General features: G+C 45.5%; 1 protein-coding gene across 7 annotated transcripts in view; it reads left to right on the plus strand.

The window, feature by feature from the left end:
- LOC128405944 (integrator complex subunit 6-like) overlaps positions 1–27,835 on the plus strand; it is a 138,115-nt gene that overhangs the window by 63,709 nt on the left and 46,571 nt on the right. For 5 of the 7 annotated variants that reach the window (XR_008328380.1, XM_053372986.1, XM_053372988.1 and 2 more), the window contains 6 exons: positions 7,842–7,970; positions 8,803–8,966; positions 12,726–12,878; positions 17,524–17,656; positions 19,901–19,995; positions 21,539–21,649. Coding sequence is in view for 6 of the 7 variants with exons in the window: in XM_053372986.1 (XP_053228961.1) it covers positions 7,842–7,970; positions 8,803–8,966; positions 12,726–12,878; positions 17,524–17,656; positions 19,901–19,995; positions 21,539–21,649 (785 nt within the window). In the remaining variant the exon portion in view is untranslated. Of the gene's footprint in view, positions 1–7,841; positions 7,971–8,802; positions 8,967–12,725; positions 12,879–17,523; positions 17,657–19,900; positions 19,996–21,538; positions 21,650–27,835 lie in introns of those variants that run through there. The other 2 variants (XM_053372990.1, XM_053372992.1) reach the window with 2 other exon arrangements.

Consider the following 27,835-nt stretch of genomic DNA (forward strand, 5'->3'; position numbering starts at 1 on the left):
ATTTTGGTTTCCCTATGAATGTCTCAGTCCTCAAACACTCTGCTTCAGTCGGGAGAAAGCCACACTCACAGAGCTCAGGCTATGCTGGATTTCAACACTTTCCAAGGTCACAACATTAAGTTGGATTTCCGGCGCTGCTGAGGGTTTGTGACACCATTAAGTTGGATTTGTGATGCTGCTGCGCCGCCGGAGCACGATTTCTGTTATCATCCTGAAGCAAAGTTCTTAACCCGAGGTACTATTTCTGGGTTAGCGGAGTCTGTAACCTGAAGCGTATATAACCTGAGGTACCACTGTACCAGACTTTTAGAAGACATTTGAAGGCAGCCCTGTTTAGGGAAGCTTTTAATGTTTGATGCATTACTGTATTTTAATATTTTGTTGGAAGCCGCCCAGAGTGGCTGGGGAGGCCCGGCCAGATGGGCGGGTTATAAATAATAAATTATTATTATTATTATTATTATTATTATTATTATTATTTGTTTGAGAATTTGTAGGAAGTTGGGGGCAACTTTCATGCTAGTTAGTACTGCTAATAGGTATTCACACTCTAAGCAATCAAAGGCTTTGAGGATGTCCAGGGACATAATTGTCACTGGGAGTTTGGTTGTCTTGCTGTGTTCGATCAGGTTCAGTAGTTTCCTGATGGGGTCTGTAAAACTGCGACCAGGGACAAAGCCAGTCTGGTCTGGGGCTATTACGGTAACTTGCATAAGAAAAATTTTAGGCGGTTGGCCAAGATTGATGTGAATATCTTGTAGTCATAGAATCATAGAATCATAGAGTTGGAAGAGACCACAAGGGCCATCGAGTCCAACCCCCTGCCAAGCAGGAAAAACCATCAGAGCACTCCTGACATATGGTTGTCAAGCCTCTGCTTAAAGACCTCCAAAGAAGGAGACTCCACCACACTCCTTGGCAGCAAATTCCACTGTCAAACAGCTCTTACTGTCAGAAAGTTCTTCCTAATGTTTAGGTGGAATCTTCTTTCTTGTAGTTTGGATCCATTGCTCCGTGTCCGCTTCTCTGGAGCAGCAGAAAACAACCTTTCTCCCTCCTCTATGTGACATCCTTTTATATATTTGAACATGGCTATCATATCACCCCTTAACCTCCTCTTCTCCAGGCTAAACATGCCCAGCTCCCTTAGCCGTTCCTCATAAGGCATCGTTTCCAGGCCTTTGACCATTTTGGTTGCCCTCCTCTGGACACGTTCCAGTTTGTCAGTGTCCTTCTTGAACTGTGGTGCCCAGAACTGGACACAGTACTCCAGGTGAGGTCTGACCAGAGCAGAATACAGTGGTACTATTACTTCCCTTGATCTAGATGCTATACTCCTATTGATGCAGCCCAGAATTGCATTGGCTTTTTTAGCTGCTGCGTCACACTGTTGGCTCATGTCAAGTTTGTGGTCAACCAAGACTCCTAGATCCTTTTCCCATGTACTGCTCTCAAGCCAGGTGTCACCCATCTTGTATTTGTGCCTCTCATTTTTTTTGCCCAAGTGCAATACTTTACATTTCTCCCTGTTAAAATTCACCTTGTTTGTTTTGGCCCAGTTCTCTAGTCTGTCAAGGTCGTTTTGAAGTGTGATCCTGTCCTCTGGGGTGTTAGCCACCCCTCCCAGTTTGGTGTCATCTGCAAATTTGATCAGGATGCCCTTGAGTCCATCATCCAAGTCATTGATAAAGATGTTGAATAAGACCGGGCCCAAGACAGAACCCTGTGGCACCCCACTAGTCACTCTTCTCCAGGATGAAGAGGAACCATTGATGAGCACCCTTTGGGTTCGGTCAGTCAGCCAGTTACAAATCCACTGAGACCGCATTTTACCAGCTTCTTTACAAGAATATCATGGGGCACCTTGTCAAATGCCTTGCTGAAATCAAGGTAGGCTACATCCACTGCGTTCCCTTCATCTACCAGGCTTGTAATTCTGTCATAAAACGAGATCAGGTTAGTCTGACATGACTTATTTTTCAGAAATCCATGCTGACTATTGGTGATCACAGCATTCCTTTCTAGGTGCCCACAGACTGTTTGCTTAATGATCTGCTCCAGAATCTTCCCTGGTATTGATGTCAGCCTGACTGGGCGATAATTATTTGGGTCCTCTCTTTTGCCCTTTTTGAAAATAGGGACAACATTTGCCCTCCTCCAGTCTGCCGGGACTTTGCCTGTTCTCCAGGAATTCTCAAAGATGACTGCCAGTGGTTCTGAAATGACATCTGCCAGTTCTTTTAATACTCTTGGATGCAGTTCATCTGGCCCTGGAGACTTGAAGACATCTAAACTAGCCAAGTATTCTTGTACTATCTCCTTAGTTATTCTGGGCTGTGTTTCCTCTGCTGAATCATTTGCTCCAAATTCTTCAGGTCGGGCATTGTTTTCTTTATCGGAGAAGACTGAGGCAAAGAAGGCATTGAGGAGTTCAGCCCTTTCTGTGTCCCCTGTTTGCATTTCACCATCTTCTCCTCTGAGTGACCCCACTGTTTCTTTGTTCTTCCTTTTGCTACGAACACACCCATAAAAGCCTTTTTTGTTGCTTTTAACCTCTCTAGCAAGCCTGAGTTCATTCTGTGCTTTAGCTTTTCTGACTTTGTGTCTACACGTGCTGGCTATTTGTTTGAATTCCTCTTTGGTGGTTTCCCCCCTTTTCCATTTTTTGTACACATCATTTTTAAATCTTAACTCAGTTAAAAGTTATTTAGATAGCCACCCTGGCTTCTTTAGGCACCTTCCATGTTTCCGTCTCATTGGTATTGCCTGAAGTTGTGCTTTTACTATCTCCCTCTTAACAAACTCCCAGCCATCATGAACTCCCTTTCCTTTTAGTATTACTGTCCATGGGATCTCACCCAGCACTTCCCTAAGTTTTATGAAGTCGGCTTTCTTAAAGTCAAGAAATTGAGTCCTAGTATGCTTGGCTGCTCCTTTCCGCTGTATAGTAAACTTCAGAGGAGCATGATCACTCGCGCCTAATTCCACTTCTACCCCACTAACCAGGTCATCAACACTGGTTAGGACCAGATCTAAAATGGCTGTTCCTCTTGTTGCTTCTCCCACTTTCTGGACAATGAAGTTGTCTGCAAGGCCAGTGAGGAATCTGTTTGACCTTATGCTCTTGGCTGAGTTTGACATCCAACAAATATCCGGGTAATTGAAGTCCCCCATTACTACTATCTCCCTTCCTTTTGCATGCTTGGCCATCTGTTCCAGGAAGGCATCATCTATGTGTTACGAAAAAGGAGCAATGCAGAAGCGAGCTCCAGGTGGCTGGAATGGAAAACAGGATGTTGATGTTATGGGACTGTACCGTGGGAACAAGGGACAGTCTATTCTGTGCACTGAGCACCGGATGTTAGCTCAGAGTGTCACATGACCCTGTACTGGAAGTACATGGGTGGAGTTATTCTCTCTCTGCAGTTGGTGATGAGAGAGTTCAGACATGATTTCTCTGTACTGCTGGAAAGACAGGAATAAAGGCATGTAAATATATTTCTGTCTGTCTCTTTCCCCTCCCTGGCAATGGGAGGGGGAGAAGTGGTGTGTTCTTCTCACGTTAGAGGAGGATCGCCGATTGAAGACCTCCCCTGGTCTTGCCGGGAGTCGCTGACAGGGAGGTCAACAAGAATTCAAGCCGGGCACCTGGAGGGTGGCCAATTCTTCTGAACTTCGCTGGCTTTTGGCTTGAATTCAACATCTGGTAGCATTGCCGATGGTTACTGATCCATGGGAATCAGCATGAGAGGTGAGAGGTCGATGAATCGTTGCCATCCTCTGCACCTAAAGAGATAAAGAAAGCGTCTGCCTGCAGCAAGAAGCTGAACAGACAGCTGGACACCGAGAGGAGTGTTTTCCAGGCAACGGAGCCCAAAAGGTATGCTGAATTTCGGGCTAAAGAGTGTGAACGCAGAAAGATTCATTCTCTGGTTCACGAGAGCTACGTTTGGAAAAACAGCTCTGAAAGCAAGGCTGGCATACCAGGAATTCTTGTGGTTGATAAGATTTCCTGTCCAAAGTAGTGGAATGCACAGTTGCTAGGCAACGCCAGTAGGCTTGGAAAGTTACTTACTGGCTCAGTCAGAGAGCCTGGGAAGAGGAATTGTTTTGGCTAACTACGCAGCTGTGGAACAGCGTGCAGATTGCCTGCCAGAGAAGGCAGAAAAACAGCCTTTTGGAGAAAGACTTTTGGATTTTACAGGCTTGAGATTGAGAGCAAGGACTTGGATTCAGCATGGAACCCAAGAAGGGGGGAGGATTTCCCTATCCACCTCCCTTGAGTGTCGTGGTTCTGGATGAACACAACCGGCTTGCTGCACTGGAAGTAAAGGACAGGGGGAGGGAGGAACGGAGTTCTAATTCCCCCACCGATGAGGCTACTGGAGAGAAAGCTGTAGCTTTGAACGTTGTCCAATGTTACAATTGTGGACAGGCTGGGCATCTTCAGCGGAACTGTAAGAAGCCACGTCAGCCAAAAGGAGCTAAGGGCCGCTCAGCAAAGCCTGAGGCGTCAGGCAAAGGTCATACTAAGCCTATGGTGAAACCTCCAAAGGCTTTGATGGCGAAAGGAACCACGCCAGATGTTGGGAACGCGTTTGTAATCGACGCAGGAAGCACGGTTCATATGTCCCCACACAAAGGACTCTTTTCAACGTTTAAGAAGCAAAGCTTCGCTGTGAAACAGGCCAACGGTCAGGAGCTGGAAGCGATCGGGATAGGGACTGTGTATCTTAAGAGTCTGAACTTGACTATAAACAATGTTTACTTGGTTCCTGAATTGAAGTTCAATCTGCTGAGTGTTTCACAGATTGCAAAGAAAGGACTGAGACTGTCCTATGATGCTGAGAGCTGCAAGATCTACAAAGATGGAGAGTTGTTTCTTTCTGCCAGACAGAAAGATGGACTGTATTTGTTGAGTTATGCACAAAGTGATTACATGGAATGTAATTCATCTGTGTCTAACCAAGTTTCTCTTGCAGGTGTGACCAAGAAGACGACCGGGGTCAACAGAGCATTTCAGCGGGTGTATGCTGATGTGATTGGTCCTCTAGAACCATCTAGAGGCAATGCAAGATTTTATCTTGTGTGTGTGGATCATTTCTCTAACTTTTTCTGGATTTATGTGTTGAGAAAGCCACACGAAGCCTTGGTAAGGTTTCAGGAGTTTTGTGATAAGGTTAAGAGTATGCATGATGCTAACATTGATTTTCTTTTCACAGATGAAAAGAAAGTTTTTCTTTTACAGGATTTCCAGAGGTTCCTGCAGAAGAAAGGGATAAGACACAAGGTTGCTGTTTCAGAAGAGGCGTGGAACAGGGGTGTCTGTGTACGGGTGAACAAAGAATTGCAAAAGGGGATGAAAGCGCAATTGCTTAGTTCACATCTGTCACATGAGTACTGGGCCGAGTCGCTAATGTCGTATAATTATACGAAGATGAGAAAGGTTTCAAAAGAGTTGGGAAGTCTGAATCTGGTCAGGTGATTCTCACAAAATTTCTAGAGAGTGCTCCTGAACAGGAGAGAGTGATAGTACACACATTTCCCACTGAGGACGATTCAGATGATGATGTTGATTTTACAGATTACAGTGGTACTGAAAGTGATGACAGTGATAGCTCGGAGAGCTCAGTTGTCACAGTCATTGAGAGGAAATCTCACACAATGGATAGGCCTTCACAGGTGAAGGATGAACCACTGTTTACTATTGGAACTGGTTCTCCGAGGAGTCCAGAGACTGAACCAGTGAGCAGAGAGGATCAGCACCTCATACGAAGGTCTGAGAGAGTTACAAAGGGTGCACCACCCAAGAGGTACTCAAAAGAGTTTGCTAACTTAGCTGTTGCATGTGTTGCTGTTGTACACAACCGAGGACAGGTTGGAGCTGTGTCTAAGTCAGAGACAAAGACACAACAGAGAGTTGCTAGCCAAGGTAATGCAAATGCACTCATTCCTTGGAAACCAAACAACCAGAGAGGCACACTGGGGAAACCAGTGGCAGGGAGTTCCAAGGGTGGAACTGTAACAACAGGGGAGTGTTATGTGTATAACAACTGTTTGTTTTCTTCTCTGGATCACGCTTTGCTTGCCGCAACACACATTGATTCTTTTGGGGGAGGATGTTACGAAAAAGGAGCAATGCAGAAGCGAGCTCCAGGTGGCTGGAATGGAAAACAGGATGTTGATGTTATGGGACTGTACCGTGGGAACAAAGGACAGTCTATTCAGTGTACTGAGCGCCGGATGTTAGCTCAGAGTGTCACATGACCCTGTACTGGAAGTACATGGGTGGAGTTATTCTCTCTCTGCAGTTGGTGATGAGAGAGTTCAGACATGATTTCTCTGTACTGCTGGAAAGACAGGAATAAAGGCATGTAAATATATTTCTGTCTGTCTCTTTCCCCTCCCTGGCAATGGGAGGGGGAGAAGTGGTGTGTTCTTCTCACGTTAGAGGAGGATCGCCGATTGAAGACCTCCCCTGGTCTTGCCGGGAGTCGCTGACAGGGAGGTCAACAAGAATTCAAGCCGGGCACCTGGAGGGTGGCCAATTCCTCTGAACTTCGCTGGCTTTTGGCTTGAATTCAACACTATGTCCTCCGTTTGGCTTGGGGATCTATAGTAAACTCCCACAATGAGGTCACTGTTATTCTTCTCTCCCTTAATTTTGACCCAAATGCTCTCACTTTGGCTTTGAGGTTCTAAATCTTGGATCTCTTCGCAGGTATACACATCCCTGACATATAACGCCACTCCTCCTCCTTTCTTGTCTGGTCTGTTTCTCTGAAATAGATTGTATCCCTCCATTATTACATTCCAATCGTGGGACTTATCCCACCAGGTTTCAGTGATGCCCATTATGTCATATTTAGTTTGCTGTACCAAGACCTCAAGCTCATCTTGTTTATTTCCCATGCTTTGCGCATTAGCGTACAGACATTGAAGTCCATTAATCATTCCCTCGTGTCTCTTATTTAAGGATTTTTTCCTCCCACCACTAGGTCTGCGTGCTGTTTGCTCCATTTGGTCTATGACATTTGGATGATCATCTTCATCAATTGATAGACTCCTACCTTCAGGAGCAGTGTCTCCCTCCCCCACATTAGTCAGTTTAAAGCCCTCCTGATGAGGTTTCTGAGATTTTTTGCAAAAACATTCCTCCCAACCGTTGTGAGGTGCAGCCCATCGCTTGCCAGAAGTCCATCTTCAAGAAACTGCAGTCTGTGATCTAAGAATCCAAACCGTTCCTGTTTACACCATTTGCAAAGCCAGTTGTTCACTTCCACTATTTTTCCCTCTCTCCCTGGGCCACGTCGTTCAACTGGGAGGACAGATGAGATGACAATTTGTGCATTTAATTGCTTCAATTTCCTGCCCAGAGCCTCGTAGTCTCTTTTGATCTTCTGAAGGCTATTGCTTGCAGTGTCATTGGTTCCCACATGAACCAAGAGGAAGGGGTATTTGTCAGTGGGTTTTATGATTCCTTGCAGTCGTTCAGTTACATCTTGGATCTTAGCCCCGGGGAGACAGCACACTTCCCGAGACATCTTGTCAGGCCCACAGATCACTGCTTCTGTTCCCCTCAGTAGGGAATCCCCTGGGGACCAGCCAGGCAGTGCAATTGGTGCTAGCTGCCTTCAGGTACGTCGTGGCGCCCACCATTTTGCCTCCATTGGGTCTTTCCTGAGCGTTTTAAAAGTATTTCTATGTGCACAACACATTAGGTTTAACATCAGTGCAGTTCTTCGGTTCATGGTACTTTTGGTTCTTGCTATTCTGCTTTTTACCTGAAGTTGCCAAATCTTGCCTTCAGAACCTTCTTATTTCTCTGCTTTATGTTATAGGACGCTCATATTGTGTCCGGACACAAAGAATGTTGAATCAGTGTTTAGAATCCCTAGCTCAGAAAGTTCAGAGTGGTGTTGTCATCAACTTTGAGAAATCAGGACCAGACCCACCACAAATTGGGGAAGGTACAGTAAATTGTTTATGGTCATTGTAAACTATTATGTTAACAACTGTACAACTGTATTTAAGGTTTAGAAAGTACTGTATGACGTTGCTAAATCAGTGTAGATTATGTGCATAATATATTCTAGCTTTGCCTCTGACAATTAGATTGATTGGATACTGCCCTTCACTTATTTGAACAATTAAACTGGTTCATTTATTACTCCATAAATTATTCTCCTGGTGGACACTGAAAAACCTGTAACAATGTCTTCAAGTGTTTTCTTTCTTAGACACAAAACCACTAAACTATCTTTTTCCTGAACACTTTTTTTGGGGAAACTTTTTAATCTTCACTGTCCCAAAATACTAGTCAAAACTTTGGTGGTCATTTGCGCAATTTAGAGAAAATATATCTAAGTAGAAATTGTAAAGCTAACGCTGGGAACCTAATGTAAAAGGTAAAGGTACCCCTGACCATTAGGTCCAGTCGCGGACGACTCTGGGGTTGCGGCGCTCATCTCGCTTTATTGGCCGAGGGAGCCGGTGTACAGCTTCCGGGTCATGTGGCCAGCATGACTAAGCCGCTTCTGGCGAACCAGAGCAGCGCACGGAAACACCATTTACTTTCCCGCCGGAGTGGTACCTATTTATCTACTTGCACTTTGACGTGCTTTCGAACTGCTAGGTTGGCAGGAGCAGGGACCGAGCAACAGGAGCTCACCCCGTCGCGGGGATTCGAACCGCCGACCTTATGATCGGCAAGTCCTAGGCTCTGTGGTTTAACCCACAGCGCCACCCGCGTCCTAATGTACAATGTTACTGAATGTTCTGTTCTTCTTCTTTGGAACTTAGATGGAGTTGTTGATGTCACAAGACCCATCACTTCTTTTGCTTCTCAGCCATGGCACAGCTGTCATAAACTCATCTATGTGAGGCCTAATCCTAAAACAGGAGTTCCTGTTGGCCATTGGCCAATTCCAGAATCCTTTTGGCCTGATCAAAATTCACCAACACTGGTATGAAATAGAGCTTTAGAATTTCTATGCAGATCCTAGTGATACAAAAGTGAGCTTAGGTAATATGATGAAAAGTTTGTTGTAACTGGGGAGCAGTTCAAATCACAGTGCATCTCAGGGATCACTGGGTTGGCTCTAAGCGAGGACTGCCTTGCTGAGAGCCTGAGGGCCCTGTTCCTGTCTCACTCCACCTGGCCTAGGGCAGGGCCTGACAGGCTCTTAAGAACTATTGTTGTTATTTTCATATCCTTTTAAATTCTTTTTTTAGTGTTTTAACTGTTTTTAACTGAGTTGTAAGGGCATTTTGTGGGATGTGCCTGGGAGGAGAGGAGCAGGAAAGAGCCAGGGGTAGGCCCAATTTCTGTGGTTCTGGGTAGGAGGAGGTATGGCATGGGAGATGGGGCAGGCCGGGTAAGGGGCACGCGGCCCAAGCTGTTAGTGACTGCCGTGTGCCAGCCCCTCCTCCAACCTGGGGAACTGGTTGTCATTTCAGCTAGCACTCGGGTCTGCAACTGCTGTTGTGGAATGCCAGGTCGGCTCAGAATAAAATCTCCCTCATCCATGACCTGATTATGGATGAGGAGGCTTATCTGGCATGTATCACTGAAACCTGGGTGGGTGAACAGGGTGGAGTTGGTCTTACCCAGCTGTGCCCACCTGGGTACTCAGTGCAGCAGAATCGAAGGTTGGGGAGGGAAAATTGCTGTGGTCTGTAGAGATTTTCTATCTCCAGGTTCTCTGTCCAGTTTGGGGGGGGGGATCTAGAGTGTGTGTTCCTGGCATTGGGCAATCGGGACAGATTAGGGCTTCTGCTGGTTTACTGCCCACCTCGCTGCCCAGCAGTCTCCCTGCCTGAGCTAACAGAGTTGGTCTCGGAGGCAGTGTTGAGGACTCCCAGACTGCTGGTTCAGGGAGACTTCAACATCCATGCCGAGGCAGCTGGCTCCGGGGTGGCTCAGGACTTCATGGCCACCATGACAACCATGGGGCTGTCCCAACATGTCACCAACCCAATGCACATGGCAGGCCACACTCTGGACCTTGTTTTCTAAATGGGGCAGGAAGAGAGTGATTTGAAGGCGGGGGACATTGACATCAGTCCCTTGTCATGGTCAGATCACTTCCAGTTGAGAGTTAGGGTGTCAGCACCTTTTCCCCTCCGCAGATGCAGGGGATCTACAGGGGTACCTTGGGATGCGAACGGGATCCGTTCCAGAGCCCCATTCGCATCCTGAACGGAACACAAGAGGCGACAGCGCAACTGCGCGTGCACAGGTTGCGTTTCGCCGCTTCCGCACATGCGCTCAAAATGACGTCACGCGCTCCGTTACTTCTGGGTTGCCACGGAGCACATCCCGAACACGTTCAACCTGAAGCACATTCAACCCGAGGTATGACTGTATTAGGAAGGTCCTCTCTTGGAGGCTGATGGATCCAGTAGGATCCCAAACCCCTCTGCGGGGTTTTCTGGCTGACATGACTGGTGCTCCTGTCAAAGCCCTGGCCGACCTCGGGAAAACACTTGAATGGCTTGGGCCATTGACATGAGCGCCCCTGAGTGCACTCTCCCACCTTGTGGAGCCCGATTGGCCCCCTGTTATACTCCAGAGCTTAGGGCGAGGAAATAAGCTGGGAGACGGCTTGAACACAAGAGGAGGAAGGATCTGAATGAATGCAACCAAACACTGGTAAGGGCTCATTATTTCTGGGTTGTACGGAGCCTTTTAAAGACTGGCCCAAAGGAGGTGGTAGAATCAATGGTAGCTCTCTGTGACTTGTTTGCATGGCATTTTGAGGATAAAATTGCTTGCATACACCAAGACCTTGACTCTGTTGCTATAACAGATGAATCTCATGAGGTGTCCAGAGTACAGTCTAGTCCAGGTGTATTGCATGAGTTTCAGTTGGTAAGGCTCAAGGATGTGGATAAGGTGCTTGGATTGGTCAGGGCAACCACTTGCGCTCTAGACCCTTGCCTCACTTGGCTGATAAAAACCAGCAGGGAGGGAATGGCTGGTTGGGCCAGGGAGGTGAACGATGCCTCTTTATGAGAGGGGGTGGTCCCTGCTTTTTTGAAGGAGGCAGTGGTAAAACCATTCCTTAAGAAACCTTCCCTGGATTCAGAAAACCTAACTAACTACCGGCCAGTTACTAATTTCCCTTTCCTGGGCAAGGTCCTGGAGTGAGTGGTCGCGGACCAGATCCAGGCACTTTTGGAAGAAACTGATTTTCTGGATCCATTTCAGTCGGGGGTTAGGTTTTGGGACAGAAACTGCTTTGGTCGTCCTGTATGATGACCTCTGTCGAGTGAGAGACAAGGGAAACATGTCCCTGTTAATTGTTCTCAACCTCTTAGCAGATTTCAATACCATCGACCATGGTATCCTTCTGGAGCGACTCTCCGAACTAGGGTTGGGTGGCACTGCTTTGCAATGGTTTCAGTACTACATGAAACCACTGGGTGGGGTTATCCAGAGGTTCGGAGTACATTGTCAGCAGTATGCTGATGACACTCCGCTCTATTTCTCCTTTACATTTGCAGGTGAGGCAGTGGAAGTGCTGGACCAGTGGCTTGCCTTGGTAATGGACTGGATGAGAGCCAACAAACTGAAGCTCAATCCAGATAAGACTGAGGCACTCTTAGTGGGTGGTTCCCTAGACCAGATGGCTGGGAGGTCACCTGCTCTTGATGGGGTTACACTTCCTCTGAAGGAGCAGGTTCGTAGCCTGGGGGTACTCCTGAATCCTCTGCAGTTGTTGAGGCTTAGGTGGCCTCAGTGGCCCGGAGTGCCTTCCATCAGCTTCGGCTGGTGGCCCAGCTACGCCCCTGTCTGGACAGGAATAGCCTAACTACTGTTGTCTATGCTCCAGTAACCTCAAGGTTAGATTATTACAATGCGTCATACCTACGGCTGCCTCAGAAGACAGTTAGGAAACTTCAGCTAGTGTAGAATTCAGTAGGCAGGTTGCTCACTGGAGCAAGATAGTTTGAGCATATTATACCAATCCTGGTCTGACTGCACTGGCTACCAATTAGTTTCCTGGCCCAATTGAAAGTGCTGGTTTCGACCTATAAAGCCTTAAACGGCTCAGGACCGCCTCTTTCCATATGAACCTACCTGGACCCTGTGATCATCTTCTGAGGCCCTCCTTCATATGCCGCCTCCTCAAGAGGTCCGGAGGGTGGCAACACGAGAATGTGGCCTTCTCTACAGTAGCTCCCCATCTGTGGAATGCTCTCCCCAGGGAAGTTCGCCTGGCGCCTTCATTATACATCCTTAGGCGCCAGGCAAAACGTTCCTTTTTAACCAGGCCTTAGGTTGATCCAATTTACATCCTATGCCCTTTTTAATTTTGTTTTTTTGGGGGGGGGCTATTGGGTTGTTGTTTTTATTTTTATTAGGTATTTTGTGGTTTTATATATTGATTTTATTCTGTGAACCGCCCTGAGACCCCCAGATGTAAGGCAGTATAAATTCAAATAATCATCATCATCCCCCCCCCCGCAACCTCTGTCTCCTGCTATGGGGATCATTATCACAATAATACAAAAGGCATGTGGACATTTCAAACATTTAGAAATAGCGCTAGATAACTAGTGTGTTACCCTATTTTTCTTTGCAACTGTTGAGGCTTATGAAAAATGTTATATTTTAACCTTCTTGAATAGCAGATAAAGTACCTCTGGGGATAATGTAAAGCAAACTTGTGGCTTTCCTTCTCCTCTAATTGGCTCTGATTCCCTTTCTTCCTTCTAAGCCTCCCCGCACAGCCCATCCAGTGGTGAGGTTCTCCTGCATGGATTGTGAGCCTATGGTAATCGATAAGCTTCCATTTGACAAGTATGAGCTTGAACCATCACCCTTAACGCAGTACATCTTGGAGCGGAAATTACCTCATTCCTGCTGGCAGGTATTTGCTATATACTCAAAGCTAATGCTGGGCAAACTTGCAGGAGAGATCAGTGAAGTGGGTGTTGGATATTAGTGAGTATATTTTCCAACTCACAAAGGTGTACACATTTCCACATGGTTTGCAGACAATCACCAATGCAATACAAGCCCACGGCCCAGGCAGTAAGGTTTATTGCCAGTTTACAACTTAATGGTTCTATACATCATTAACCCATAAATCAGTCATTAGCATGCTGCTAGGATGGTCCGCTGCTTAAGAAGAGCAGAGAAAGAAAGGAACAAAGCTCAGTTCTTTCTCTCAGTCTCTTATCCAGGCCTAAAAAACATTGCACATGAACATTAACTCATGTTTCTTACCTAGAAGCCACCGGCTTCTAGTTTCCAGAACACAGTGCTGATAAGGATCAACTACTAGTTTCAGTTTCGCATATACCAACAGGGGGGGGAAGTAGAGAGAATGCTGAGCTTGGAGATGGCAGAAGCAAGCTAAAATTTTCTCAGCCTTGCATGCAGAAGACCCAAGATTTGAACCTTGGCGTATCCAGGCAAATTTAGCAGAGCTACAAAATAACACTCTCTTCCTGAGACAGTTTTCAGTCCCAGCCATAAGGTAGCAGCTGCACATGTTTATACGCCATGACTGAAATTGCAGAGTTGTTAAATAACCTGCAGTACTTCAGTGGTGATGTGTACTGTCAGGGAACTGCCATTGGAACAGGGGCGGGAAACAGAGGGGCAGTTGTGTTACAGGGAGCCTCCGAAAATCTTGCGAAGCAGTTCCTCTTCCACTGATGAGGAAAGCCCCACCTCCAGTGGGGAAGAGGTAAAAGCACCAGAGGATTCTGGTGGGAGCCTCAGCACCACTTCTGGCAAAGCCGGCCAGGAGGGAAGCACGCCCCCTCCGTCGCCCATCCTGCGCAGAAGTCTAAAGCGCAGAGAGGGAAGGAAAAGGCTGGGAGTAACGAGACTTTTATGTTGGCAGAGGTCCAGGAAACAACCACTCCCGGATTCTGCTAGCAATTGAGGCAGACATGAACTTTGGGGTTCTGCACTGTAAATCGTTTTGCACCAAAATAAAACCTGTAAAAGACAGGTCAGAGTCCTGCCTGGTTACTCGTGAGCAACCACCCTTGCCATCTGACATGTACCAAACTTCTTCGATGCAAGTTCAGGGAAGCTGCACCATTTTAGAGATGCTCTTATTTATAATACCTGTGTGATATGTTAACAATAAATAATTTAGTACCAAAACAAGTTTCATATTATTTAAGCCTAACCTTATTTTAATCCCTTATGAATACACAGTGGAAGTGAGGAACAGGTTTAAGGATTTAGATTTGCTGGACAGAGTGGCTGATGAACTATGGACGGAGGCTCGTAACATTATACAGGAGGCAGCAACGAAAACCATCCCAATGAAAAGGAAATACAAGAAAGCAAAGTGGCTGTCCAACGAGGCCTTACAAATAGCGGAGGAGAGAAGGCAAGCAAAATGCGAGGGAGATAGTGAAAGATACAGGAAATTGAATGCAGATTTCCAAAAAATAGCAAGGAGAGACAAGAAGGCCTTCTTAAACGAGCAATGTAAAGAAATAGAGGAAAACAACAGAATGGGAAGAACCAGAGATCTGTTCAAGAAAATTGGAGATACGAAAGGAACATTTCGTACAAAGATTACCATAATAAAGGACAAAAGTGGAAAGGACCTAACAGAAGCAGAAGACATCAAGAAGAGGTGGCAAGAATACACAGAGGAATTATACCAGAAAGATATGGATGTCTCGTACACCCCAGGTAGTGTGGTTGCTGACCTTGAGCCAGACATCCTGGAGAGTGAAGTCAAATGGGCCTTAGAAAGCACTGCAAATAACAAGGCCAGTGGAAGTGATGGTATTCCAGCTGAACTATTTAAAATTTTAAAAGATGATGCTGTTAAGGTGCTACACTCAATATGCCAGCAAATTTGGAAAACTCAGCAGTGGCCAGAGGATTGGAGAAGATCAGTCTATATCCCAATCCCAAAGAAGGGCAGTGCCAAAGAATGCTCCAACTACCGCACAATTGCACTCATTTCACACGCTAGCAAGGATATGCTTAAAATTCTACAAGGAAGGCTCAAGCAGTATGTGGATCGAGAACTCCCAGAAATGCAAGCTGGATTTAGAAGAGGCAGAGGAACCAGAGACCAAATTACAAACATGCGCTGGATTATGGAGAAAGCTAGAGAGTTCCAGAAAGACATCTGCTTCTGCTTCATTGACTATGCAAAAGCCTTTGACTGTGTCGATCACAGCAAACTATGGCAAGTTCTTAAAGAAATGGGAGTGCCTGATCACCTCATCTGTCTCCTGAGAAATCTCTATGTGGGACAAGAAGCTACAGTTAGAACTGGATATGGAACAACTGATTGGTTCAAAATTGGGAAAGGAGTACGGCAAGGCTGTATATTGACCCCCTGCTTATTTAACTTATATGCAGAATTCATCATGCGAAAGGCTGGGCTGGATGAATCCCTAGCCGGAATTAAGATTGCCGGAAGAAATATCAACAACCTCAGATATGCAGATGACACAACCTTGATGGCAGAAAGTGAAGAGGAATTTAAGAACCTTTTATTGAGGGTGAAAGAGGAGAGTGCAAAATATGGTCTGAAGCTCAACATAAAAAAAACGAAGATCATGGCCCTGGTCCCATCACCTCCTGGCAAATAGAAGGGGAAGAAATGGAGGCAGTGAGAGATTTTACTTTCTTGGGCTCCATGATCACTGCAGATGGTGACAGCAGCCACGAAATTAAAAGACGCCTGCTTCTTGGGAGAAAAGCAATGACAAACCTAGACAGCATCTTAAAAAGTAGAGACATCACCTTGCCAACAAAGGTCCGTATAGGAAAAGCTATGGTTTTCCCAGTAGTGATGTATGGAAGTGAGAGCTGGACCATAAAGTAGGTTGATCGCCGAAGAATTGATGCTTTTGAATTCTGGTGCTGGAGGAGACTCTTGAGAGTCCCATGGACTGCAAGAAGATCAAACCTCTCCATTCTGAAGGAAATCAGCCCTGAGTGCTCACTGGAAGGACAGATTGTGAAGCTGAGGCTCCAATACTTTGGCCACCTCATGAGAAGAGAAGACTCCCTGGAAAAGACCCTGATGTTGGGAAAGATGGAGGGCACAAGGAGAAGGGGACGACAGAGGACGAGATGGTTGGACAGTGTTCTCGAAGCTACCAGCATGAGTTTGACCAAACTGCGTGAGGCAGTGGAAGACAGGAGTGCCTGGCGTGCTCTGGTCCATGGGGTCACGAAGAGTCAGACACGACTAAATGACTAAACAAACAAAAAACACACCAAAAAAACCTTATTTTTGTTCAAATTGCATCCCAATACTTTAAAATCAGGGATAAAAAAGAAAGGGTGCTACGCAGTTCTTCACAAATTATTTAACAGGTTGTTTGCTATTGTCTTACGATTGGGCTTTGTACCCATTTATAGAAGTGTCGCTCAGCAGAGCTGAGTTTTGGTGGACACTGTTTTTCCTTTGATTCTAGCCATGTATTTATCTTCAGTCAGTGAAGTGGTGATACAGCTTTAATTTATTTCTGTCCCACCTTTGAATCCAGAAAGATCTCCAAAGCCCTATAACTTCTTTAAAAAATCAAAATACAATTAAATTGGGGCTGCTTCTACATCCTCTCAACACCTGGGATTGTTCTGGATTGTAGTGTACCCTCTCCCTCCCTAACTCTCCAGTTCTTATCAAGAAACTATGGCTGTTTGATTGGAACTTCATCCTATTGCCTTTGTCCCAAATGCTGGCAGTTGGGTGATCTGTCGTCTTCCATCTAGAACAACATGTAGGGATGGGGTAGCCATGTGCTTCAGGCAGTTAAAATTTTCTGATTTTAAAATTGTATATCCCACCATCTAGACAAGAAGCAGGGCCTCAAGGAGCCTCAGTCCATACAATGTTAAAGGGAGCCAATACCACTCAAAACTGCAACAGTTACTTAATATATCTACTCCAGCATCAGGGAAGACTAAAAGGGCCTGCCTACACACTTAAATTTTGAATGAGAAGAAGCCTTGATGCAGTCTCTAGTACAGAGGTGGGGATCATTTGGCCCTCTAGCTGTTCAGCGGCAGCTGAAGGGCCAAAGGTTCCCCATGCTGGCTCTGGTATTCCATTGACTGGGATTGGGATTTTACAAAAGTTCAGTCAGATAATCACATCTTCTTTTTGTAAACTTGAATCAGAATGTCATGCAGGCCAGCTGCCTTTTCATGATATGTTAACTGGTGGTACTGTGTCAAGATATCAGCTGTACATAAAGGATTAAGGATAATTTTATTATAAATGGAATGATTTTAGGATACTTGGATTAACTCTGATTAGAAAGCTCTCATGAAACTGCTGTTTCTGTATCTTGTAGTACGCTGAATGGGCCAAACACTAGTAAACTGTCCAGGACTTCTCCCCTGTGCTTTCAAGAGAAGGAGGCGAATAATTGGGCAATGACTATCTCTCAAAAACATGCACCACTTTTTTTTGTAAAAATGTTCCCGCTGGAGTTCAAAAATGTGGTTTATCTGAAACCCAGTAGCCCCTTGTGTATAATAAACCTTGTCTCTTCCGTTGTCTTTTCTAGGTATTTGTGAGCAGCAGTGGGAAGTACAGTGAACTGAGCCATCCATTTGGGTATTTGAAGGCCAGCACCACTCTAACATGTGTCAATCTCTTTGTGATGCCTTACAACTACCCTGTCCTCCTCCCTCTGCTAGGTGAGTGATGCAGAGCCATTGCAGTGCAACCAACTAGAAAAGGAACTATCTGTCTTGTCTTGTCTTGTCTTGTCTGCTGTTTACTTGCCAGCCATTTTCTTAAATGGGTTGGGAGACTGGAGAGTCTAGAGCAGGCTTTCTCAACCATGGGTCCCCAGCTGTTGTTGGACTGCAACTCCCATCATCCCTGACCACTGGTACTGCTAGCTAGGGATGATGGGAGTTGCAATCCAACAACAGCTAGGGACCCAAGGTTGAGAAAGATTGTTACAAACTGCTTCATTGGGAGGAGAGGATTTTTACGCACACCCTCTTTTCTCTGCAGTAGAGGAGGAAAGTCACCTGCTTCCAGTGCATTTTTGATGCTCCTCACCTAGGCTAGATCTACACTGACCTGTTTAACATTATTAGAGCGATATTAGATATATTGTTTTAAAACATCACAGGGCAGACCTGTAAGCGTTTCTTACCTCCAGCAAAATGCTATTTCCCTTCTGCTCTGCAATGCCCTCTGGTGTCATATTATAATAATGCATTATGAACGTTAAAAGTAGAACACCATGTAGCCATATGGTTATTAAAACTATTCCTTAACGTTAAAAACCATGATTGTAGATCCTCCATTCTTTTCCCTCTTTCAGGATGTGGCATGTTTCAGAGAGAGAAACACCCCTCCCACTGTATATAGCTGTCACGATTCACTCTGTCACTGAAGAAGAAAAATCATAAATAAACTGTCTCATCCAGGTCTGAGTGTTACATATAATCGAGTGCAAGAACTATCAGCCACAGTAACAAATGTACTGTGTGGACAATACAGAGAAAATGGTGTGTGCCCACCCAAGCTGTGTCCCTGTTGTTGTTATTTATACCCCACCCATCTTACTTGGTTGCCCCAGCCACTCTGGGTGGCTCCCAACAAAGAAGTAAAACACAATGCAGCATCAGACACTAAAAGCTTCCCTGAACAGTGCTCCCTTCAGATGTCTTTTAAAAGTCACATAATTGCTTATCTGTTTGACATCTGATGGGAGGGCGTTCCACAGGGTGGGCACCACGACTGAGAAGGCCCTCTGCCTGGTTCCCTGTAACCTCACTTCTTGCAGTGAAGGAACCGCCAGAAGGCCCTCAGAGCTGGACCTCACTGTCCAGGCAGAGCGATGGGGGTGGAGACGCTCCTTCAGGTATACAGGACCGAGGCCGTTTAGGGCTTTCAAGGTCAGGACCAACACTTTGAATTGTGCTCGGAAACGTACTGGAAGCCAATGTAGATCCTTTAGGACCAGTGTTATAGGCTCCCAGGGGCCACTCCCAGTCACCAGTCTAGTTTTGGGTCCAGCTTCTATTGGGAATAGTTTGACTGTTGAATAGCTTCTCAAATATCATTTTATTGTTCTTTTTATTTATTACATTACATGGTTCTCCTCCCCATTTCATCCTCACAACAACCCTGTGAGGTAGGTTAGGCTAAGAGATGGTGACTGGCACAAGGTCACCCAGTGAGCTTCATAGCTGAGGGGGAATTCAAACCCTGCTCTCCCAGATCCTAATCCAGCCCTCTAACCATTACACCACACTGGCTCTCAGTATTTAGTGCCATAACTTAAACACACACAGTATCTAAGATTAGCAGAATCCAAGGTGTTTAGGACTTCAGAAGTCTTCAGACTAAGCAGTGCTGGTTCTCTTCATTAAAAGTTGTGATTTTTACTCTGCTAAGATCTAGCCTGACTTGGGGTGTGTAAAAGTTGAATGTTACAGAAAGGTAGCCGTGTTGGTCTGCCATAGTCAAAACAAAAAAAAATTTCCCCTTCCAGTAGCACCTTAAAGACCAACTAAGTTAGTTCTTGGTATGAGCTTTTGTGTGCATGCACACTTCTTCAGATACACTGAAACAGAAGTTGCCAGATCCCTCTATATAGTGAGAAGGTGGGGAGGGGTATTACTCAGAAGGGTGGTGGGAATGGGTGATTGGCAGATAGCTGTGATGAGCCTGTTGACGACTCTTAACGACTGCAATAGGTCTTACAGGAAAAAGCAAGGGGTGAGAAGGTGAAAAATGGCTTTGTCATGTATAATGAGATAAGAATATAAAAGTTGAATATACAACATAAGGAGGAGAGAGCCCTGTCCTTGGGAGTATTAGTACTCTCTGGATCTTTAAGGGACAATCCTATGGAGCATGATGCTGGGATACTTGCACTGTTCTGTACATTTGTGACTTGTATTGTTTCTCCTTTGCAGATGATTTATTTAAGGTTCACAAACTTAAGCCAAATTTGAAGTGGCGGCAATCTTTGGATAACTACTTAAAAACCATGCCTCCCTACTACTTGATGGTATGTACCTCTCATCAGTTTGATGGGTCTTGTGTGTTATGCTGGAAGCAAAACTGTTGAATGTTCACAAGTCAGGATTCAAAAGCTTTGCAACATGGAATGACTTACTCGTCCTTCCTTAAATGCTCTCTTGCAGTTAGTGTTTAGCACAACTCTAGTACCTATTCTTTTGTTTCTCCTCTCCTGCTTGTTGGAAAGATTGCTTTATTGCTGGCCGGGTTTTGGCACAGAAACTGCTTTGGTCGCCCTGTTGAGAGAGAGACAGGGAAAATGTGTCCCTGTTAATTCTCCTCAACCTTACAAAGTGATGGTTTTGACCTATAAAACCTTAAATGGCTCAGGACCGTAATACGTCCAGGGCCACTTCTCCTTATATGAACTGTCCTGGACCCTGCAATCATCATCTGAGACCCTTCTTCATTTCCTCTACAAGAAGTCCAGAGGGTGGCAACACAAGAGTAGGCTTTTTCTGTATTTGCTCCCCGTTTGTGGAATGCACTCCTCGGGGAGGCTTCTCTGGTGCTTTCATTACATATCTTTAGGCACCAGGCAAAAACATTCCTCTTCTCCAGGCCTTTGGCTAATGAAACAATCTATATATATAAAAAAAATTAAATTGTCTAGTAGCACGTTAGAGACCAACTAAGTTTGTTCTTGGTATGAGCTTTTGTATGCATGGACACTTCTTCAGATAATAAAATTATCCTTAATCCTTTATGTACAGCTGATATCTTGACACAGTACCACCAGTTAACATATCATGAAAAGGCAGCTGACCTGCATGACATTCTGATTCAAGTTTACAAAAGGAGATGTGATTATCTGACTGAACTTTTGTAAAGTCACTTTGTTTTATTGACAGGCTTTAGGTATTTGCTATAACATGCTGTGACCCACCCTGTGATTGTTCTATGATAGTCTCTCTCTCTCTCTCTCTCTCTCTCTCTCTCTCTCTCTCTCTCTCTCTCTCTCCCCCAAGAACAAACTTAGTTGGCCTCTAAGGTGCTACTAGGCAATTTTTTAATTTTTTTTATATATTTCTACTGCATCAGACCAACACGGCTACCTACCTAAATATAGAAAAAAATCTATGGCCTCTAAAGATGTGAGGCAGAGTTATTGTTTGTGTTTGTTGTTATGATACATATTTTTGTGTTTTTTCTATATTGCAAACTGCCCAGTGATCCATGGATAAACCACATTTAACAGAAAAACTGGGCTGAGGAGGAAGCTAGATGGCAGAGTGGCAGCGACATAAATCACCTGCATAGCTTGGGCAAGATGCCACAGTATGGACTTGCATCATCCCAGCAGTCAGGGTCTGTAGAATCTGTGTGAAATCAGCTGGTGGTGCCATACTGCATAGTACCATGTGGCTATGTGATCTAATGCCCCCTGTGAGCCATCCGAAACCCACCTTCCAATTCTGCCTTAGCTTTATATAGCACTTAATAGTGAGAACCTTTTTTAAAAGACCATATTTTTTTAAAAAAGCAAAGATCTTATATTCTTCTTATTCTTACTTATTTTGTTTTCCTTACAGCCATTAAAGAAAGCACTAAGGATGATGGGAGCTCCAAATCTGATACCAGAAAATTTAGATTGTGGACTTAGTTACAGTGTTATCGCTTACCTTAAAAAACTCAGCCAACAGGTAGTATTGACAAAACCTTTTAAATTAGAAGTGCATTGATAGTGATGTGTGTGTGTGTGTGTGTGTGTGTGTGTGTGTGTGTGTTGCTCTGGTTATATAACAACAAGAACAACAATTTATTATTTATACCCCGCCCATCTGGCTGGGTTTCCCCAGCCACTCTGGGCAGCTTCCAACAAAGTATTAAAATACAGTGGTCTGTTAAACATTAAAAGCTTCCCTAAACAGGGCTGCCTTCAGATGTCTTCTAAAAGTCAGATATCTCTTTAATATCTGATGGGAGGGTGTTCCACAGCATGGGTGCCACTACCTAGAAGACCCTCTGCCTGGTTCCCTGTAACATGGCTTCCCGCAGTGTGGAACTGCCAGAAGGTCCTCTGTGCTGGTCCTCAGTGTCCGGGCTGAACGATGGGGGTGGTATACTGGGCCAAGGCCTCTTAGGGCTTTCAAGGTCAGCACCAACACTTTGAATTGTGCTCGGAAACGTAAGTAAATCACTAAAGGAATGTCCTTTTTTCCTGTATTTTAAGATAGGTAAAGATTTGACTGTTTCCGTTTTCAGGTAAGTGGTGGTGGGGCCCTTGGAGGGAATTACACAGGTAGAGGAAGGCAACTATTTAGCTTACCTGCTCCATTGTTTGTCAGAGTTTAGTTGTTTGCTGCCAATGAGCGTTGCAGTCATTTTTGCGAATGATTTGAGATAGTGGCAACTAGTGATGTTAAATTCTCGAGAATATTCTCAGGAATATTCTCAAAAATATTCTTGATTAATGAGAATATTAGAGAATTTTCATTTAAAATAGGAGAATATTCATTTTAATGCACTGAAAATGATATAATTTTAATGCATTGAAAATGATATAATTAGTTGATATACATGTTTACTCATGGGTAAACTTGTTCAGATGGCAACCAAAAGCTGTACAGATACTTTTATTCAATGGGGCAATGCAGTGAATTCACATTCTTTGATTTTTTGCACCAAACTTGAAATTGAAAATTGGCATGTTAAGGTTTGATACAAGTAAATTCAGTAATAGGCTATCTTGCGCTTCTAAAACTTAATAACTGTTCTGGTGACTTTATGCATACTTATAAAAAAGCCATTAACATTAAATATATTAACTTTATATGATAATATATTTCAGTATGTCAGTCTCTGGTAAATGGCACCTTGTACCATTGAATAGCACTGCAAAAACCACTTACTGACACTAAATAAAAATATAGAAACGTCAATTGTTTACATCAAGGCCACTTCACATGCTGTTACACATAATTGCATAGGCCTAGGTACTTTCAGTGTATAAAGCATTAAAGCTACTTTCTGTAAAAAAAAAATCACACTGTATGCCAAGGGTATAGAATTACTAAGAATAAGGTCACAACAAAATAGGAAAAGGCTATTACATATAGTTGAAATACATATGAATTCAAATGTTCATCAAATTAAATGTATAGCATTTTTAAAACTAAAAAAAAAAAGTTTTCTGCAGCTCGCATTTCAGAACTGCCAATAGTGAATGACATAATGCCCAGTAGTGTAACTGGATAAAAAAAATCATTATTCGTTACTTACCCTGGCAAAATCACAGCTTGACTTATTTACTAGATTTTTTTAAATGTGGGTTGTAAAACTGGTTCTTACATTAGAATTTACAGTTTGTGGAGAATATTCTCTGGAGTATTTTCTAGCAGAGAATATTCTCCGGACAATATTCTCACCTCACATCACTAGTGACAACCATCAATCTTTGTGGTTGGTGGCTGAGAGCTATATGTCTGTCTGAAACCAGTTTTATAAAGGACTATCTACATTTGTAACTTCAAGGAAAAATTATTCTTTCCCCTTGGTCAAATTATCCCCCTCCCCATGATATGTAAGCAAAGCTGCCAATGCTTTGTTGAGGGGGCTCAGAACTGACAGGGTTAAGAGTTCTGAGTGATGACGCCTCACATTCTGAGGGCGGGCAGAGAACACGGAAGGGGCGTGGATTTCTCCGTGTGTTTTTCAGTCTGCGTGTTAGGCTCCATGGAGAAAGGAGCAACATGAGCTGCGTCTCACCGGGAAGATTTACGATGTGTTGATTTGTACAGCAATAAAGACTTTAAGATAAGGACACTGCTGCGTGTCAGCCTGAGTTATTGCTGCCACACGACAGAACGTTCAAGCTTCTACTTCTGCTGTGTTTTATGCTCTGCTGAGTCAAAGGTCCCGGGGGGAAGACCAGAGCTGCGCGAGGGAAGTGTGCCGGACCCCGGTCGATCTTGACCCCGAACAGGTTATGGGGACCAGCATTAAAGATAAGCAACGTTCGTGCGTGTGAGGAGGCCAGCTGATGAGACGCTGGGAAAGAGAGACTGCAGGCAAAGAGGCCAGCAGCCAAAGGCCAGCTAAGGAGTAGCTGGAGCCAGCCGGGAGGAGCCCGCTGGGAAGGATCTGCCGGACCGGGAGGTACCTGTAAGTAAGCTGGGCCCCCGGGGAGAGATGGCAGACAGCCATGAATCGCGTGCAGTCCCTTTTGAAGAGGCAGACGGGAAGGAGCCCTGGGTCGGTCGGCAGGCACTGATGAGAGTGGGAGCCACACCAGAGGGGGCTAGACGCCAGCCTGAGGGACGCCCAGCAGGGGCCAAGAGCTGCACAGAAGCTGGGGAACGCCCAGAGAGTAAAGGAGGGGCTGTGGGACGCCCTGGAAGTCCAAAGTGGGCTGGAGCCGTGTCTAAAAGCTGCTGCGATGCTTTGACACGCCAGAGAGACAGGCAGCCGTGTGCTGGAAAGCTGCTGGAAGCAGGGAAGAGGAAAGCAGAGGCAAGCTGTTCCTCTGGAGGCTATGCATCCAAGTTTGGGGATGCAGGCCAGGAAGGCCATTCCAAGAGTCTTGAGAGTGCCCAGGCTGTTTGGCAGGAGCTGAGAGGGGTTTGCAGAGAAACCACAGCAGAAGCCAAAAGCCATTTCCCCAACAGCAGAAAAGCCTCGAGGAGGAGGGCTGCTGGAAAGGTTGGGGGGGCGCTGACGTCCAAAGGCAAGTCTGCAAAGTTTTCCACTCGGAGATGTTTTGTTTGTGCCTCGGCTGAACACCTGCGACGCAACTGCCCACAGAGAGCGAGAGAGCCAAGGCAGGATGCGCCCAAGGTCGTTTCCCATGGGAACCAGCCCGGGAGAAGAGGCCAGCGTGGAAAGTCCCAGGGTCGGCCGGAAGGGGAGGAGAGCGTTTTTCAACTGTCTGCTTCGATGGCGGTTTTGGACAACACCACCTGCAGCGAAAGCTCCAAGGTCAAGTCAGTTGCTAAGGCAACAAAGAAGGACAACTCCAGTGGGGGGAGGGTCCTACGTTGGGTTGTTGACTCAGCTGCGAATGCCCATTTGGTAACAGCGCCACCTGATGGACAAATGTGGAACTGCAAAGCTGTTTCAACTGAGAAAACTGTTAGATTTGCTACAGGTGCACAGGGCCGTGTAACCCATATTTCTAACTTGTTTGTCTCTTTTTTACAGGCTGAATTGAAGGTTTATGTTCTCCCTGAGATAAAGCATTGCTTGCTGTCTGTACCTGCTCTTTTACAGGAGGGATATTCTGTGAGTTTTGAAAAAGATGTTTGTACAATTTCCAGAGATGGGGAGGAGCTCGTAAGTGTTGAAAGAAATCAGAACAACCTCTTTGTTCTGGAATCACCTCTCGAGGGTGAGGGGAAAGCCACTGACCACACTCATGTGTCGTGTGCTTGCGTGTGGCACAAGAGGATGTCACATGGGTCCTGTGAGGACGTCCAGATGTTATCAGAGTGCACCAAAGGTTGCAAGGTAAAAGAATGTGGTAAACCTTTGAAGTGCAAGGCTTGCAGGAAAGCCAGAAACAAGGGGTTTAATGATCCCAGGGTGGAGAGGGTCACCACAAAGCCTTTTGAGCTTGTGCATGCAGACCTTTTAAGTATGCCACAGCCAAGTCTGGGCAAGGCCAAGTGGCTGATGGTGCTGACAGATGATTTTACAAGGAACGCATGGGCGTTCACGCTGAGAACGAAGGAGGAAGCAGCGCAACTGATCAAGGATTGGGTTGTGGAGGTGGAACAGAGGTTCTCCACCAAGGTGCAAGGTTTCCAGTTTGACCGTGGTTCTGAGGTCACTGGGTCAGGAAATGATCTTCTGTGGGTATGAACCCGCGACAAAAGGGTGGAGGTTCGCATATCCAGAAGGTGATCAGACCAAGCTTCTGGTCAGTAAACAGGCTGAGTTCTTTGAGCAGGCTGGTTGGGCAAGGCGCAAAGCGCGCTCTGACGTTCACTCAGATTGTCTGTCTGACTCTGAGGAGGAAAGAGAGCCAGAGCCTGAACCTGCTGGTGGAGACCAGGTCCCTGAACAGAGTAGGGCGTCTCCACAGGTTGTTAAGGGAGTGTCCAAGAGTGAGCCCTCATCTCCTGTGCGCATAATGGAGAAAGCTCACAGACGTGTCAAGTCAGAGGGGGAGTCTTCTGATGAGGAAGACGCACATGCTGGCCCCAGTGGGTCAGGAGGAGCACCCCAGTTTGTGCCCAGGCGGTCTTCAAGGGCTACAAAGGGAATTCCACCTGAGAGGTTTCAGGTCACAAATGCGTGGGTTGGTTTCGCACAGTGCGAACCTGAGGTTTGTGAGGTTCAACAGGTGCCTAACAACGATGCCAGGAAGGGGCGGAAGGCAATGGGGAAGGTGTTGAACACTCAGAAGTCCTCTCAGAATGTGATTCGAGAGGGGGTGTTGAGGGGGCTCAGAACTGACAGGGTTAAGAGTTCTGAGTGATGACGCCTCACATTCTGAGGGCGGGCAGAGAACACGGAAGGGGCGTGGATTTCTCCGTGTGTTTTTCAGTCTGCGTGTTAGGCTCCATGGAGAAAGGAGCAACATGAGCTGCGTCTCACCGGGAAGATTTACGATGTGTTGATTTGTACAGCAATAAAGACTTTAAGATAAGGACACTGCTGCGTGTCAGCCTGAGTTATTGCTGCCACACGACAGAACGTTCAAGCTTCTACTTCTGCTGTGTTTTATGCTCTGCTGAGTCAAAGGTCCCGGGGGGAAGACCAGAGCTGCGCGAGGGAAGTGTGCCGGACCCCGGTCGATCTTGACCCCGAACATGCTTCTGTTCTGATTTTGCTTGAGTTGCAGGTCACAACATTAAATGGAATAATTCAAATGTGAAATGCTAGCTAAAGCTTTCTACAGTGGAGACTGAACAGTCCTGTAGATAAGGACTGAAGAATTAAATTGGACTCTGCTCAAACATAATTTTCCGTGGTGTTCCTTCTCCTCTACCCACAGTGGCATTTCCACTACAGTGGTGCCCCACAAGACGAATGCCTCGCAAGACGGAAAACCCGCTAGACGAAAGGGTTTTCCGTTTTGGAGGTGCTTCGCAAAACGAATTTCCTATGGGCTTCCTTCGCAAGACGAAAATGTATTGCGAGTTCCTGCAGGGTTTTTTTCCTTCCCCCCCCCCTTTTTCCCAAGCCGCTAAGCCGCTTATCAGCTGACCCGCTAAGCTGCTAAGCCGCTTAACAGCTGATCCGCTAAGCCGCTTAACAGCTGATCCGCTAAGCCGCTTATCAGGTGATCCGCTAAGCCGCTAATAGCGCTAATCCGCTAAGCCGCTAATGGGCTTGCTTCGCAAGACGAAAAAACCGCAAGATGAAGAGACTCGCGGAACGGATTCTTTTCGTCTTGCGAGGCACCACTGTACTTGTGGAGTAATATAAGCTCTATCTTTTTAATAACATTTTTTAAATTAACTTTTCAAATTTTACAAATTATTTTAAGCAGCCATCAGAACAAATCTCTCATTTCCATTGACTTTTGTTAAAGGAAATTCCTGGGCTCCCCTTGGATTAGTAAACAAAGGAACTAGCCAAGAATATAGGAGCAAAACAGCAGCCAGTAGGCTTGATCTTTATTGCAAAAAGACTGTTGCAACAGGAGTTCATGGGAGAAGCAGGAAGAAGCCCCAAACAAAAGTATGCTCTAACTTTTATAAGTTTCCTATTTTCCCATAAACACCCTTGGTGAAACATCACACATAAGTACATCACGGATACATCATACATACATCACAGAAAGGGAGGAGTTATCTGGTGGAAACCAGTTTGTCAAGTTTGCCTCCAACCTCCCTCGCCCATCACATACACTCATCAAGTGATACAATAGGGATATTTACAGG

The sequence above is a fragment of the Podarcis raffonei genome, chromosome W (assembly GCF_027172205.1).
Source record: "Podarcis raffonei isolate rPodRaf1 chromosome W, rPodRaf1.pri, whole genome shotgun sequence".
Lineage (NCBI taxonomy): Eukaryota > Metazoa > Chordata > Lepidosauria > Squamata > Lacertidae > Podarcis > Podarcis raffonei.